The sequence below is a fragment of the Cupressus sempervirens genome, chromosome 7, assembly GCF_028749045.1.
Source record: "Cupressus sempervirens isolate cs-2001-9-10 chromosome 7, ASM2874904v1, whole genome shotgun sequence".
Lineage (NCBI taxonomy): Eukaryota > Viridiplantae > Streptophyta > Pinopsida > Cupressales > Cupressaceae > Cupressus > Cupressus sempervirens.
Genome location: NC_143124.1, coordinates 258,292,410 through 258,307,768, shown reverse-complemented (window position 1 = coordinate 258,307,768; position 15,359 = coordinate 258,292,410). Strand labels below are relative to the sequence as shown.

At 37.3% G+C, this 15,359-nt stretch overlaps 1 protein-coding gene and 1 long non-coding RNA gene across 5 annotated transcripts in view; one reads left to right on the top strand and one right to left on the bottom strand.

Annotated features, from left to right (window-relative positions):
• LOC149546429 (uncharacterized) overlaps nucleotides 1-12,042 on the top strand; it is a 43,420-nt gene extending 31,378 nt beyond the window's left edge. Inside the window, exons 3-4 of one of the 4 annotated variants that reach the window (XR_016353717.1) lie at nucleotides 5,614-9,589; nucleotides 11,487-12,042. This is a non-coding gene — a long non-coding RNA (uncharacterized LOC149546429). Of the gene's footprint in view, nucleotides 1-575; nucleotides 5,512-5,613; nucleotides 9,590-11,486 lie in introns of those variants that run through there. The other 3 variants (XR_016353718.1, XR_016353716.1, XR_016353714.1) reach the window with 3 other exon arrangements.
• On the bottom strand, nucleotides 9,284-13,186 carry LOC149546428 (wall-associated receptor kinase 2-like). Its single transcript, XM_089791205.1, has 3 exons — nucleotides 12,249-13,186; nucleotides 11,475-11,657; nucleotides 9,284-11,209 (listed from the first exon to the last, which is right to left on the bottom strand). Exons 1-3 carry the CDS (start codon nucleotides 13,114-13,116, stop codon nucleotides 10,017-10,019), a joined length of 2,244 nt encoding a protein of 747 aa, XP_089647331.1. The 5' UTR covers nucleotides 13,117-13,186; the 3' UTR covers nucleotides 9,284-10,016.
• Nucleotides 13,187-15,359: the final 2,173 nt, after the last annotated feature.

Sequence of the window (15,359 nt, the reverse complement as noted above, 5' to 3'; positions counted from 1 at the left end):
AATGAAAGGAATGACCAACACCTAATTCCAAATGGGGCAATAGGTGTGGTTGAAAAGTTTTAACAAGAAAGGAAGGGCCATCACCCAATTCCAAATGGGGTGGCAAGGGTGGTTGAAAAGTTCTAAAAAGAAAGGAAGAGTGCACAATAACATCCCTTTCAACGTTTAACTCAATAGCAAGTGACATAAAGACACATGTTTTATTTTCTACAACATATACAATAGCTGAGGATTACAAATGAGTATTCCAATTCTAGAATCATGGGACCAAATGCATAAAATGCATTGTCTTACTATAGATTCGAGGTAAATCGAAGAGTTCCATACATAATCCATAAATCATTTAAGACTTCTTAAATTATCAAATACTAGAATTTGTCAAATTTCATGTCCATTTGTTCGTTGGAATTGAACTAACATTGGTAGGAACAAATTCAAAATTAGAAATTCTCATTTTAGATGTGTCAAACCAAAATTAGAATAGGAGTTTCGAATATCATTTTGGTTAGAAATGAGGATTTGTTAATTTCACCTTCGGAGGTGGAATTGAAATTTCCATTTCCATTTCCATTTCCATTTTTACCCAACAAAACCTATATTGAAACTAACAAATCCAACATTAGATAAATTCCAATATAAAATAAATGCAATATTTGTTAATACTAGTCAAAGTAACTCTTATTATTATTTAATTCTACCATAATGACAGACCTTTTAAATTGATGGAGGGTTCAGACCTGTAAGACGACCTAACAAGACACAAAGCATGCTAGCTAGCAGCGAGTGAAGGCCACCACCTAATTCTACCTTTTGAAAATAAAAGGATAAAAAATAGGAGACTCACAAAAAGAAGATAAACATAGTCCTTGTTGTGACGCATAAAAGTCACCACGTGGACAAGCGCCACCGCTGACGGTTGGAATGTGGAGAAAACTCCGTTACAAAAAGAAAAAAAACCTAGGAAAACGAAACAGAGCTTCTTGAGCGCAACTGCACAACCAAGAAGAAAGCTTGCGAACAGGCTGTGACCATATGACAAAACACAGAGGAGGGTTGAGAAACTTGGTGAAATGTTTCAGACATAATTGAAAGATTTAACTTTAAAGCAAAAATGTAGAATGTACAGAGGGCATGAAAGAGTACTGCCAGCTATTTCAAAATCTCGCGCTAAAATTCGGTGCAATTAGAATCTGAAATCCTCAACACCGGAGGAGATAAGAAGACAGAAGAAAGCTGTAGGAGAGGACTTGGTGGGCCTCCCGCAATTCTCGCGGCGGAAGCTGTAGAAGCGGATCAAATGATGCCAGAGGTGGAGCGAATTCATGGAAAAACTGTGCTCGAAGCTTTTATCAATGTTACCGTTATCAAAGCTGTCAATTAACATTTTTTAAAGGTTACCGTTATCAGAATGGAAGCTTGCAAACAGGGCGTGAACTTAGGTAGAAAACACAGGAGAATGGAGAAACTTCGTGGATTCTTATACTAATCACTGGACTGACCAACATTAACGCCCAATGTTTTAGAATACATTGCATTATCCAAGATTTTTGCAGAATGTAGAAGAATGCATAGGGCACAGGAGAATAATTATTGCCAGCTAAAATGAATTCTGATTGGCGCGATTACAATTTGAAACATTAAAAAATGGAGGAGATAAGAAGACAGAATGAACTGGGGCCTCCCAAAGTACGCGTCCCTTGGTCTGATCTTAGCCTCTATGCTTGCGCAATTGAGCACCATTGTTATTTTTTTCAGGGGCAACAATTTGCGATGACCCGTGTCCCGGAGGAAGCTGCGGGGGACACTCAAATGTTGCCAGTCTTAATATGTAGAATAGGAGCGAGTACATGGAAGAGCTGTGCGTGAAACGCTAGAAGAACATGGTAAAGCTGTAAGAAATTAAACCCTAGAAAGCAAAGTTTTGCAAAATGGAACCCCAATACACGAGGATTCAACAGTTCAAGCTCGAAAAGAGGGCGAGAGAATTAAGTCTCTGGAAGTTCAAACCCTAGAAAAGGAAGCTAACACCCCGAAAAGAAAGGGTTTAGATCTTCAAAACCTGGGTGAAAAGGATAAATCCTGAAAGGCAAGGGTTGGAGGTTTAAGCCCTGGAGAGTGAGGGCTTGGATGGAACCCTCGGAACGGGAAGTGAAGTCGTAGCATGTGAGGGTTTGAGGGATGAATTTGGAGCTGGGAGGGTGCATGATGAGAGCCATTTGGGCCAGGAGGGTGATTGTTTTGTTGGTTTATTTTTTTAATTATATTTTTTTATAGCCGAAGTCTTGATTGTTTATTTGTTATTATTGTTAAGATTAATTATTATTATGTGTTAATAGTGAGTAGATTCGAACCCAGAGAGGCTCACAATTTACCGATGTGTAGGCTCTTGCCTGAGGAGGGTGATTGTTGACAGGGTGTGGAGAGCACGAAATTGGATGGAAGGTTTTACTATGGTTGGTCAATCTGCAACGAGTATTTCGAATGATGTGTAGTTGTAGTTTTATGGGCTTTATAAGCTCAGTACGGAGGGGCTGGGTACTGCTTCTCGGCCTTCACCTTTTAAGATTACTGCCAGGGTTAAATGGTATTGCTCATTTACATTCTCGTGGTTAATGGATGATCTGTTACTGTAGTGGTTGATATTGTAATGTTTTCCGGCTGTGGAGTTATTTATTTAGAGGCATATTGCAGATTACCATTTCTATGTAGTTTGTTTTCCTGTCTTGCTTCTCTATATTGCAATGATTTTGTGTTATTAATTAATTTTAGATATTTGTGTTTTAAATCATTTCTAATGGCATTCCTCTGCTTTTGGTATAACTATTACAACTCGTGTTGTGTATTCCTTAAAGTTTTAACAGTCAACTATGAAACTGGTAATATTTTCAGTCTTTTTGGCTCTGGACTATGAACTTAAAAAAATTGGGGCGTCTACACTGGTTAGTTCTTTTCCAGATTTCCATGGAAAAGTCCACAGTGAACCTTCTGTAAATGTTGTGCACCACCTTTTTATATCGTTTCTTCTTCAGATCTACTAGATTGCCGCAATCCATACCAATGTTATATCAGTTTCTGAATTAGATTGTGTAGAGTTTTTGTCATCAATGTTTCAAATTCCAATACATGATCCATCTTTTGTTCCTTTTGCTCTCTTGCATCCCAATGATGGATCATGTAGTCTGATCTGAAATGTTGACAAGAAAAACCTCTACACAATCGAATCCACAAACTGATATAGCTTTGGTTTCTTCTTCCTAACTGTATACATGGAGGGAGAGTTAAGAGATAAGAATGAAGTACATGTCAATTTCATTGCTTTTACATGCATTTCACTTTGCTTATTCCCTATCATATTTTTAATCATCAACCTTTTCCTTTTACTTTCACAGTTGTAAACACCGAGGATAAGTTTACAGAAAATGTAAAAGGGATTGGAACTTGACTGGAGGTTCAGGACTTTCATCGTGAATGTTCTCAGTTGAATGATACTGCTTATTTTATTTTGTCACGATTTTAGAAGTTTATCTTACCCAAAATCTAGTTTCCTCCACCAGGTTGCAACAGAGCACAATGTCCCTGGAAGAAATGTTGGATAAAGTAAACTTCCATATTCCACGAAGCTTTAATCATTCATTGGTGCTGCTGCATAGGGTATTGTTGTGACGTTTTTACACTATCACTCCATTTCAAATGGGGACCCTCTCTTCTTATTTCAGCAGGGGTCTTAGTTGTTCTTAGGAAGTGTCTAGTGTCTTACATAGCAACAATTTCAAGTTTCCAGGCCCTTGCAAGAGTTTGATAGGGTCAGCTAGAGAGGAAATTTTGTTAAGTTTAGAAGACAAAGTCTTACTGTGCTATGGAAATCAGACTTCACCAGTTGCTTAATTTGCACTGAGGTGATCATCGAAGCCCCTTGGAGACAAATTCAGGTCTAGGCTGCCTTCAAACTAGGTAAGAATGGAAATTTTGAAGTGAATAGGCTGATTGAAATCCTCAGGCAGGGGTGGAACCCATCCTATGCCTAGGATTTAACCTCTTGGTGGTGATTTTTCCTCCCTACAAATTGAAGATTTGACATCTCTTAAAGGCTTAAGGCAAGTTGGAATGGTTGAAAGAGAAATCATATCTGATAGGTGAGTAGTAAGAGTTGATAAGAATCCGATGAAGAGAGGAAGTCTTTACATATCAGATTTCTGCCCTCAATATTGAGCCCAATAAATGAAGGACAAACACAAGTATGAAAGGAATCATGAAAAACCAAGATAAGTAGAAAGGGGTCTGAAGTTTTGCAAATGAACTTCCTCTATGGAGGGTGGATTCCGCCCTTCCATGAGAATTTTGTCCTCCTCAACATCTGATTTCCGCCCAGCCCACATGAATCCTCAGTCTCCTTGAATTCCTGCCATGATAGTATGCATGATTGCTGGCACCCAAGTGTTTGAATGAGTTGAGAGGGAGCGGTGATATTTTTGAGGAGTGCAGATGAAGTGAATGAAGCAAAATCCTCTACGACCCCAGATTTCTGCCAGCTAATGGGGGCAATCCTGTCCTCATATTAATATCTGCTTTGGGTCATTAACACTAAAAGAATTGTCTTTGGCCTTCCAAGCATGTGAGAAGAAAGAAAACAATGAAGATGATAGGAGTTGGTACAAAATTAAGGTAATCCTTTGAGAGATGGCGGATTCTGCCATCTCCCAAGGCCTTGGGGATGTTACCAAAACTAACCTTCGATGCCTAGGTGTGAAAGAATCAAAGGAAACAGTAGAAGAACTTTGATGGGGATCAATTCTGGAGTGAAGAATGCAATAGAATGCAGCAAGGAGTTGGAGTGAGTTGAAGTAGACGAAATACAGGATTCCATAATCCTCAGCGGTTCATAAATTCTGCCCAGCTTGCACAAAATCCTTACCCACACCCAATTTACACCAAGAGATGGATCCGATAGGGATGGGAAGAAGGAGAATTGATTAAGGATTGTACAGACATAATTATGATGTTCTCTAGACTTGTTGGCCTACATATGGGTAGAAAATGATTTAACAAAATATTTTGATTGGTTAAAGAAGGCTTAGTTAGTCTCTACATGAGACTTCACGAACCCAACAGCCTATATAAGGATGGCAAAATGAATCATTTTCACATCAAACAAAAGACACTATTATCTCTGCACTTAAGGTGGGGAACTCCTCCCTTGACTGGCATCAATTTCCTTTTTAAGACAATCGTCTTCCTTTGTATTTGGCAATCGATTCTTTCCCCTAAGGCAGCCAGTACCATTTAAGAGAGAGTAAGCCGTCTTGAGGGAGAGACGATTTTAGCAGTCTGAGAGATCAAAGAGCATTGATTTTGAGTAATTAAAGGACAGATCTCTTTCAAAATCTGAAAGCAAGCAGGGTGAGAAGGATTAAAATCTGGGGGTGTTGTGTTCTAACATCCAGATATCTTCCAGATTTTCTATAGAATCATTTCAGGATTTTCAAAAGGAATGTTGGTTGCTTTGAAACTAGAGTAATTCCTTTCATTTTGATCTGATGCAATTTTATTTTTAGGCATTTCATGTTTCTTTCATCTTTTACGAGCTTAACACCTTTTCCTCTTTTGCCCTGCAAGGTCCTCTTTTGTCCTGCTAGGTAAGTTGCTGAAGGGATATGAAGAAAGCTAGAAGGAAAAGAGATGCCCGAGATATGAAAAGAAGATTCAACATCAAGGCAATCCAAGGAAAGTTCAAGTAGAGATCATGGTGGAATCCAAGTTTGCATTAAAAGAGTCTAAGCACATAAGAACATCATCGAGAAACTTGAAGAGCAAGAACACAAGTGCAGGTCAAGTTTACAAGTTTAAGCCGCAAATTCAAGTCAGACAATGAGGAAAACTTTCAGAGGATGGAGAAAACCCAAACGATGAAGCAATTTGGGAATATGAATCATCACATTCATCCACAAGAGACTGATATTTGTTTGGAAGAGTTAACCAAAGTTAGAAATGGTGAGTATGAAGAGATAGTTTCTCTTTGCCAAAAGATTAAATAGATCTATAGATAAGGATGATGAGGTGGTACCTGGTTGCCTTCTCTAATCAGAATATTCCAACTTCAAGCACTTTCAATCAAATCATGCCAAGACTACTATTTTCTCATTGCTTATCACAATCATTGTAATTTTCTTATTGGCTCATGAATTGATGCCTACATGGAATCGGTTGACATTTTGGCAACTTCAATTAAGGTTTGTGGGGATTAATCTTGGCACTTGATCTTGGCCCTTCATTGTAATTGAACATCTATAAAAGGCTAAGGCCTTCTCATTTGTAGCAGTTAGTAGAGGTAGTAGAGAGCTAGAGTAGAGTAGGTTAGCCAAGGCAAAGACTTGATCAAATTGTTGCTGTAATGCTATCATAGTGAAAGTCTTGATCAAATTGTTGGTCTTTCACGGTGAATTACTTAGTGTTGCTTTCAAGTGCTGCACAGTTTTCTCAATCTTTCACTTGGAATAGATTTCATTTCAAGTTATAGTAGTTTAGTTGGATGAAAGTGATTGCAGATAACCAAGCCACTAGCCTCTTGCTGATTGTAAGTGTGTCATGTGTGTTTAGCTGATGATTGAAAACACTTCAATTGATATTTAATCTTTAGTTTGCACCCATTTGATGAGATTGAAGAGGAGATATTGATATGAAACCATTAGAGTGTTTCTTAGAATCCCACACTAGATGGGTGGAGTTGCCTAGGAGATTGCATTTAGTAGAGTCTAAGTCCATCCATGATTCCTTGCATTCTTAGTTAAGATTAAGAGTAGTTGAAGTTAGCAAGTTTAAGTTTGAGTTGAAGTGGAAAGGTTAGATATATTTTTCATTGCGAATTGGGATGCCAAATCTATAGAAGCAATTGATAAGTCTTGAATGGACTAGCGAAGTCTCCTAAGTGATTACAAACTAATCACATCATTTCACTGAGCAAGTATCCACAGTTTGGAGGATCCTTGAAGTCATTTCATGATCTTATTTTACAAGCCTAGCATGAGAGATTACCTTATATCAAGAGAGGATTGAATATTTGGTGTATCACTCCAGAGTGTTTGATTTTGTGTGTTGTAGTGGAACAAAACTCATATCAACAGGTATATAATCTATTTCTGGGTATGAGTCATGACTATGGAGACAAAAGAAGAAATTCCTTCTACTAATATTTGTTGCAGAGCATATCCGATTGTAAATAAAGTGGAATGCATCCACCACAGCTAGCCAATCTATCACACCTTGTGGGAGCAGTGTTATATATTCACAAATTTGTGGCCTGGGTTTTGGCCAGCTATAGATATTGTTGGCAATATTTTACAAAATTATTGATGGAAATTACATGATAATATTTTATGATAATATAGGAGCAGATTGAACAACTAGTGTTTGTTCTGTTTTGCACTTGTGTGGAAACTAACCTGAACCTTGTGTACATAAAAGCATTCTAGTTTGTAGTTGTCAGGCAATCTTCCAGGTTTATCATTTGCCTTATTACACAGATCAATCCACTTTTCTATTAGACTATTTTTAGGCTACCGTTTTCCTGTATAGATAATTATTGCTGTTCTTTTTGACAGAGATCTCACAGACAATTATCTTAGCAGTTCAATAATTAAAGAATTTGGTTTTCTGCCTGTTTTGATAAATTTGCAAGTTCTCTGATCTTTTTACTTGTATTAAGTGCTAGAGTTCCTTTGTGTTAACGTATTCCATTCATGGAAGATTTCTTTCTCGTATGGAAAAGTTCAATTAGATTAGGATTGTTCCGTCATTTGATGATAAATATAAAATGGTTGCCTATAATCTAGAAAGTTGTTTATTAGGATTTAATGGACTGATGGGATCTGGAGAGAACATAAATTACAATTTCACAAACTTTGAAGCACATTATCTCTCGAGTCTTGAAGTCTATTAAGCTTCCCATATGCATATGGTTTGAAGGAGAAATAGTTGTGTGCAACTTGATGAACATGTTCTTCTATGTCAGTCCCCATTGCAAGTTGTTTAAATTTTGATATTGTAAAGGCCACAGAGAATTTTAACTAGAAAATTCAAGTTTGAAGACATTTTGTGCTTGCAATTCTGAATAATTTGGTTTTTAGTCCATGAAAGGATAAAAAGTATTTAAGGTTCAAGAAGCTCCTTGATAAATAGTAATGACCCATATTCACTTTGAATTGTTATAGGAACACATCATGGAAACAGCTTTGTTAATAAGACACCCTCATAAAGAAAGTTTACATAATCTAGAAACATGTGATCTTAGGTTACTTTTAGTGGCCACATTTTCCATGATACAAAAAATATAGGGACCAGGAAACTCACAAATAGTGGATATTTCATAATATCATCAGCGAATGGTTTATGTCTAACATCTCTATGTTCACCGCTGTTGTCTCTATTAAAAATTCCATCCACCTGTTTGTATTATTCATTTATTTGTGGGAAATGCATTTAGGGTGGAAGAAATGGTAACCAATGAAAGTTGAGGACAACTATAACGCGTGTGAGGAGCATGGGTTTGAGAGCAAGAGGGTTGAACTAAGTGATAGCTTGGGATAATTGCTTGGAATAGGAGAGGTACTCAAGTGCATTTAGGTTATGTAACGCACTGTTGGAAATTGTTTAATGTGGTGACAGTAGGTTGAGTAGTGGTAGATAACGAGGCTTGGAGGTGTCATGTATCATTTGGGTGGTAAGAATTTCTGTAGCATAGTTAGCAGGTAAGCTGTAAAGGGGTAGGTTGAAAATTGATAGGCAGGATGTAAGCTGTAATAGGGAGGGTAAGTGGAAAATGGATAGGTAAGTGGAATCAGATCACCAATATTAGTACATTAAGTATACTGTACAAGTCTAAATGTCTTATTAGCAAACATATCATGAAATATATTCGCTTGCTATTTTAGGAATTTCTACAATAGCTTAAGTTGCAAGTTCATTTGCAGAGTCTTGCCGCTTGAAGTGAGCCTTGTGTTCATCATCCTCACTATGCTCGTCAAATATATTCAATTTTTTATTCATTTCTGTCCAATAAGAAATATTGAATATTGTTTTTCATCTGTTTTGTACATTGTTATTACAATCCCTGTAATATACAGTCTTCACCACCAAGAATGTGGTATGCTGGTTAATTGAATGGTTAGTATTCGCAGGACATGTTTATTATGATGCAGCTTCAAAGATGTGTGCCCCTTGTAATGACCCGTACCAATAGGCCACTAAACAAACTCTAGATTTAACACATTGCTAAAATATATTGCTGAAATAAAAGAAATAATAGTACCAATGTATTCATTCAATAAAAACCAAATGTTTTTACAAATGATATGGCAAATTTCAGCACCAAAACATTATGACATAGCACATTACAGAGAAACTCTAATTGATTGTGTATACAATTGAGAACTTGTTGCAACTACAGATTGAAAAGAAGAACCTGGATTGATCAAATACTGGAGACTGACTATTGAAGATGATATGGTGAAAGCGCAACTCCAACTGAAACTCCAAATCAGCAATTAAGCAGAAATGAAAGGACTGAAATATCTTTCCCACAGCTGCAATAATTCAGGTGATCTCTCACACCCTCAAAATTGCGAACCAATTGAGAGTTTTCGTTCTCAATGGCCAATTGTGACTATTTGCAGAAACCCTAAGCTCCACAACGCACATAAGCAAAAGTCAAAATAAGTTTCGATGATAGAGAATGAGCCCTCAATGCCTATTTATTCTTTTTTTCTTGATAGGTCGGCCTCACTTTTTAATTTTTCTCCGCTTCTTCCAGCAACCTCTAGAAGCTTTTTTTATTTAATTTATAAAGTTACCTTGTAATATTTTTTAATTGATAACTTTATAATTAATTCCTCAAAAAAATGGGACATTACACCCCTATGCTCAAACACTGGTAGTTGGACTCTTGCAGACTGGGGTCCTAAATTATATTATGTGTACTGCAGTGTGTTAAAATAGACTAGAAATAATTCACTTTTCCCAAAGTCTCAGAGTCGACCTGACATCTGAATCAGTGCCGTGAATGACTCCTCCGATGTACTCCCCACTGTGGATGGAAAATCATAGCTCCTGAATTCGCTTGACATTTGTGATGCCTTTTGTGGGATACCTGTCTGCTGAAATATTGTGTTGTCACTGTCATGGAACTTTGTCTTTCTTGTGCCACCTCTTATCCAGACAAGTTCCTCAACCACCTCTTTCATTGATGGTCTCTTTCTCCTTTCTGAATCAAGGCATACTTTTGCTAGTCTTGCCACATCTTCCATCTGTTGTGTGTTTTTACCCTGCGATACTTTGCTATCTAAGATTTCTCCGAGGCAGTCATCATGAAGTCTGGCAAGAAAAAGAGTAGATAAATTCCACTCCTCGCTGATTCTTTCTACACTCAGGGGTTTCAAACCAGTCAAAAGCTCAACTAGGACAACACCAAAACTGAATACATCACTTTTGTCAGTGAGCTGATATGTTTGGAAGTACTCAGGATCTAAATAACCTTTTGTGCCCATTATATTAGTGGTGTGATGTGTGTTATTGGAAGCAGAGATGAGACGAGAAATTCCAAAGTCGGCAACTTTGGGAGAAAATGTCTTATCCAGAAGAATATTAGACGACTTTACGTCGCGGTGGAAAATGGGTTGAGATGCTCCAGAATGTAGATATGCCAAAGCCTCCCCTGTCTCGATTGCAATCTGTAGGCGTGATGCCCAAGGCAAAGGCACCTCTCTGAATTGTAAATGTTCATAGAGTGTTCCATTTGGAACAAATTCAGACACTAACAATGGGAATTTAGCTTGTATGCAGCATCCCAATAATTTTACAATGTTTCTGTGATTTATTTGTGAGAGAATTGCAACTTCATTTAGAAACTCATGATCCTCCTCTAGATTTAAAGCTTGTTTGGATTTTTTTATGGCCACAGGAGTACCATCCAATAGAATGCCTTTGAACACAGTTCCGAAGCCACCACTTCCCAACACCATTTCCTTTGAATAATTATTAGAAGCTTTTTCCAATTCATCGGCAGAAAACATTCTCAGGCTTTCTCTACCCCCTCTAGAAGCTATATATTGCTGCAATTGCTGATAATACTTGGCCTCCACAAGTCTTAAGTGGCGTTTCTTTAGTCTCCAAACCAAAATACACGCTACTACACAGATAACAGCAACTGAAGAGACAGATCCTGTATATTTTACCAGACCAGAAGTTGAATCAAAATTAGACTTCACAATAAGACAAATTTCTAAATATGTAGATTTTGGATCATAAAAAGGATTTTTAAAAATAGGAGACATAATGCATGAATCACATTCTAAGTTTTGACTTGTTCAGATATCTCATCGCATTCTGTTTTTAAATAAAACAAATTGATTACTGTGATTTGAGCTAAGCCATCTAAATGAGTTGAAATTTAGAATGTGCTGTTTAATCCAGAACTAGAAGTTTACCTATTATTGCAGGAATGGCGGATTTATTTGAGTCTGGTGACTGACATCTTGTCCCATTTTGGAAACCATCTCCGGTATAATCCTTTGCACATGAACAATTGTAAGAACCAGGTAAATTGTCACACACACCTCCTTGTGATGGTTCAATGCACTGATCCAAGTGTCGGCTGCATTCATCCACATCTGTACATCCATTACCATTGTCAAAGAGTGATATGAATCTGGAGCGTAGTGTTAGTAGAAGACAAATATGATGTCAGCAAGGCTGCAGTCGTACGGGAGCTTCAGGATCTATAATGGAGGAGCAGGGGTCTCATGAAACAACAAAAAGAATATGTATATGATTAAATAGATTTTTTTTCTGATTATAGTAAGACTAAAAATACAAACAATAAATATAACACAGGATCAATCGGAGTTTTTCTTCGAATATTAGTTAGTAATTCCTACTCTTTAGTTTTCAAATTTGAGCAGGGTGGAACTAAACCTTACCTCACTAAGATTGTTTTCCCTGCCACTTTGTTAATCATCTGAGATTTTTCAATTTTCAATAATCAAGTTTTTGTCATTTCATACTTATTTATTCTATTAACTTGAATAGACAAAATAATAAAATTCATGAGACCGCGAATTTTTTTCATTATTTCTTGAACTTATAGTTCCAAATTTAAACTGCACAAAGAATACCTACTTCGAAATATTAGGAAAAAATCTCAACCCAATGAAACCCCTACCATAATAGTGACAAAATTGGAAAAATTGTGGAAATCATACCCGTGCAACCTGTGCCATTAGAGTAACCAGTCCCTTCATAGCCCGAAGGACATTGGCATACGTGGCCGCCCCCTGTTGCGTTTGAACATTGGGCAGCCCTGGCACAAGAGTAATTGGCTGTTCCATTGGCCGTCAAACAATTCTCTTGGCCTATAGCCCACTCAAGGCGGAGGCCGTAATGACCGCCCCCAATTGTGCCAAATTGGTTTGGAGGCAAGTACCATGTATCTGGATGAAGAATAGTGGAGAACCCACATGCGGGGAATAACTGGTACTTAATTCCCCCGCCTGTGAAATTTATAACCCTCTGTTCTCCCGGAATTCCAGCTTCACAACACCCATAGGTGTTGCAATATTTTGGATCATACTGATTTAAGCATGTAGTAGTTCTACAGATCACTCCCCCACCATCAACCTTATTATCATCCCCATTATAAACTTTGAAAGAACCTTTTGATCTGCAGCCAATGACCACGAACTTGTTAGTTGAGGCAATGGTGAAGGGCCCATCTCTAGGCAACTCAAACAGCAGAGAGGCATCATCGTTCCCACTACAGGACATGGCTTTTAGAGAGGTGGAATTTATGATGAGAGAGCCCTTATAGTCGATGTCCAGGATCTCTAACTCTGTTTGTGTACCATTCACACCAACTCCAAGAAATAAACCTCGCTCACCGCTTGAATTCCCATTCTCTTTCTGCTTGCAGCTGATCTGAAAACCAGGGTATCCACAGCTTGGATTGTCTATCCAAAATGGGTAACTCACATTCTGAGACCCACATAAATGAATATTGCATTGTGCAACAGTTGTGGCGGCCAAATTCAACCAAATAATTATCAGTATTGCAGCACCCATCTGCCAATGCATTTGTTGAAGTCACGGTTTTTTCTTTCCAGAAGCCATTAAATTGAAGGGTACATGGCCAATGGTTGTAGCATTTAACGAGGGCCATTTTAGAGTTGGTTCAGTCAAAACTGTCTGCTTGGAAGTTGACTTTGTATGCTGCGTCAAACCTACTTTTAATTTAAAATTCGAAGAAACCGTGTCCCTTGAACTGCGGGATGGTTTGAAGTCGAGTGATAACAACGTTTAATATTTTGTTTATATAAATCTTTGAAAGTGTATAAAAAATGCGAGAGATTTATGTATTATAAGATACAAATTTTTGTATATTCAATGATTAATACTGTATATACGATATTGACTCCTTGTCCGAGGTAACTTCTGTTCATCTATTATTTTGTATAAAGTCAAACTCTTTTTTCAAATTAATTAGCCGATAGGTTATTATATGCGAGCATTTCAAACAAACCTGTCCTTTAAAACCACTTACCACCATTTACCATTAGTTGTATACCATGAAAACTGCACACCAGCAATACTAACTGGTTTACTTAAATCTTTGATATTTGAGATCTCCACCGACCGTATTAATTGGTTTGCTCAGATATTGTTGATCTCAGCGGACCATATTAATTGATTTAGCGTAATATTGGAGATATTTCTAGATTTGAAATGATCTTATAAGATCCTTGTAATCTAATTGATTTAGTGCAATATTGGAGATATTTCCAGATTTGAAACGATCTTATAAGATCCCTGTAATCTAGCTCATTCGTTGTAATCTAGCTCATTCGTTGTTAATAATATTTAATATGTTTCCAGCTGCTTGCACCTTCTATAAATATCCTCAGACTGAGAAATGAGTTGATAGCTCAGTGTTGCAGTTAGTGTGGGAAGTTTGCATGCACCATTGCTTGCCTTTGGTGGTCTCACTGTGCATAGTCATAACAGGGGAACAACCCGTAGATTGTTCTTGGGCGTGCTGACTCCTTCCCATGTCCTATTTGTTTCCCATGGCGCAGAACCATCGAGTTTGGAACTGCATCTTCTCTTGCCCTCCCGATAGCCCTCGTTGGTGAATTAATACTCGAGTATTCATTCTCTTCAAAACAACAATGGCCTGTAGAACAACTAGAATTTCCTCATGCATGAACACCCCCTTTTTATTTGACACCATTATCATTTTGAATAGCAGGTGGAATCTTGAAAATCGGAGCTGTCTTATGAGCTGACATTTTTACAAGATTACCATTTACCTCCATTTAGCTAAAGTTTGGCGATTTTCTCTTTTTCTTTCATTATTTCAGAGTTGTAATTTTCCTTGCTTGAAAATCACAAATTGCTTTTGAAGGATTTTTATGGATTAATGTATTGTATATGTAATTGCCCTTTTATCTCTTGGCCGCCTTAGATATTGGAGCTAAATGTGTACGTTTCATATATTCAAGATCGACACTACACATTTAAGGCTGACATAGGAGACAAATCGCAATTCTTTAAGGGTTCGTTTGGTTCGTGGAATTTAAAAAACTCAGATTTCTACAAACCTTGGTTTAGCCAAATCAAGGTTTTGTATATCTTCATTCCGATTTTTGAGATTTTACTGAAACCGTTTGTTTCACTCGGAAGATGCGTGTGAAGACACATTTTTATGCGTAAGCTTGGAGTTGAAGGTAAATTTCAAAAACTAGTTCAATCTATTGTTTTTACACTCCGTAAAAAACAAAATCAGATTTTGATTTTCAATTCCTAATTTTTTTAGGAAGTTGGAAAACTTGGTTTTAGGCAAAATTGGAAGTCTCGTATGCTAATTCCATTTTGCAAATTTTGAAACAAACGCACAAATTTTCAAATCTAGATTTTGAAAAAGCCAATTCCTATCATCTTCTAGGAACCAAACGGACTCTAAGTCTCACCCATATATTCGATATGAATGGACTAAGCTGAAGATTTAGTGACTATAATTTCTTGTACTTCTCATGTTGTACGTCTCCTTGTGAAATGGCCTTGCAATGTCGTAGGGATCAAAGAAAAAGAGAACATACAAACACTGCATTTTAGTTTTGTTTCACTAGTCATCCATCACTTGTGAAAGGAGTATTCCTTCCAAGTAGCCCAAACATGTTCCCTTTGATTAATGCTCTAGTGAACTCTCCTTCACGAGATTGTAAAGCCTTTCTTGGGAGCCACCCATTTGGATATTCATTTCAAAAGTAAAAGTATATAGAGGAGAATGCCTTGTTTACTATGCGAACTTGTGTAAAATC

Coding starts and splice junctions, on each gene's coding strand:
- LOC149546428 (XM_089791205.1), bottom strand. CDS start 13,116: ATGCATTGGCAGATGGGTGCTGCAATACTGATAATTATTTGGTTGAAT. Junction 11,658..12,248: donor TAATGGCACAGGTTGCACGG/GTATGATTTCCA, acceptor ATGGATGTACAG/ATGTGGATGAATGCAGCCGA. Junction 11,210..11,474: donor CGCCATTCCTGCAATAATAG/GTAAACTTCTAG, acceptor TAAAATATACAG/GATCTGTCTCTTCAGTTGCT.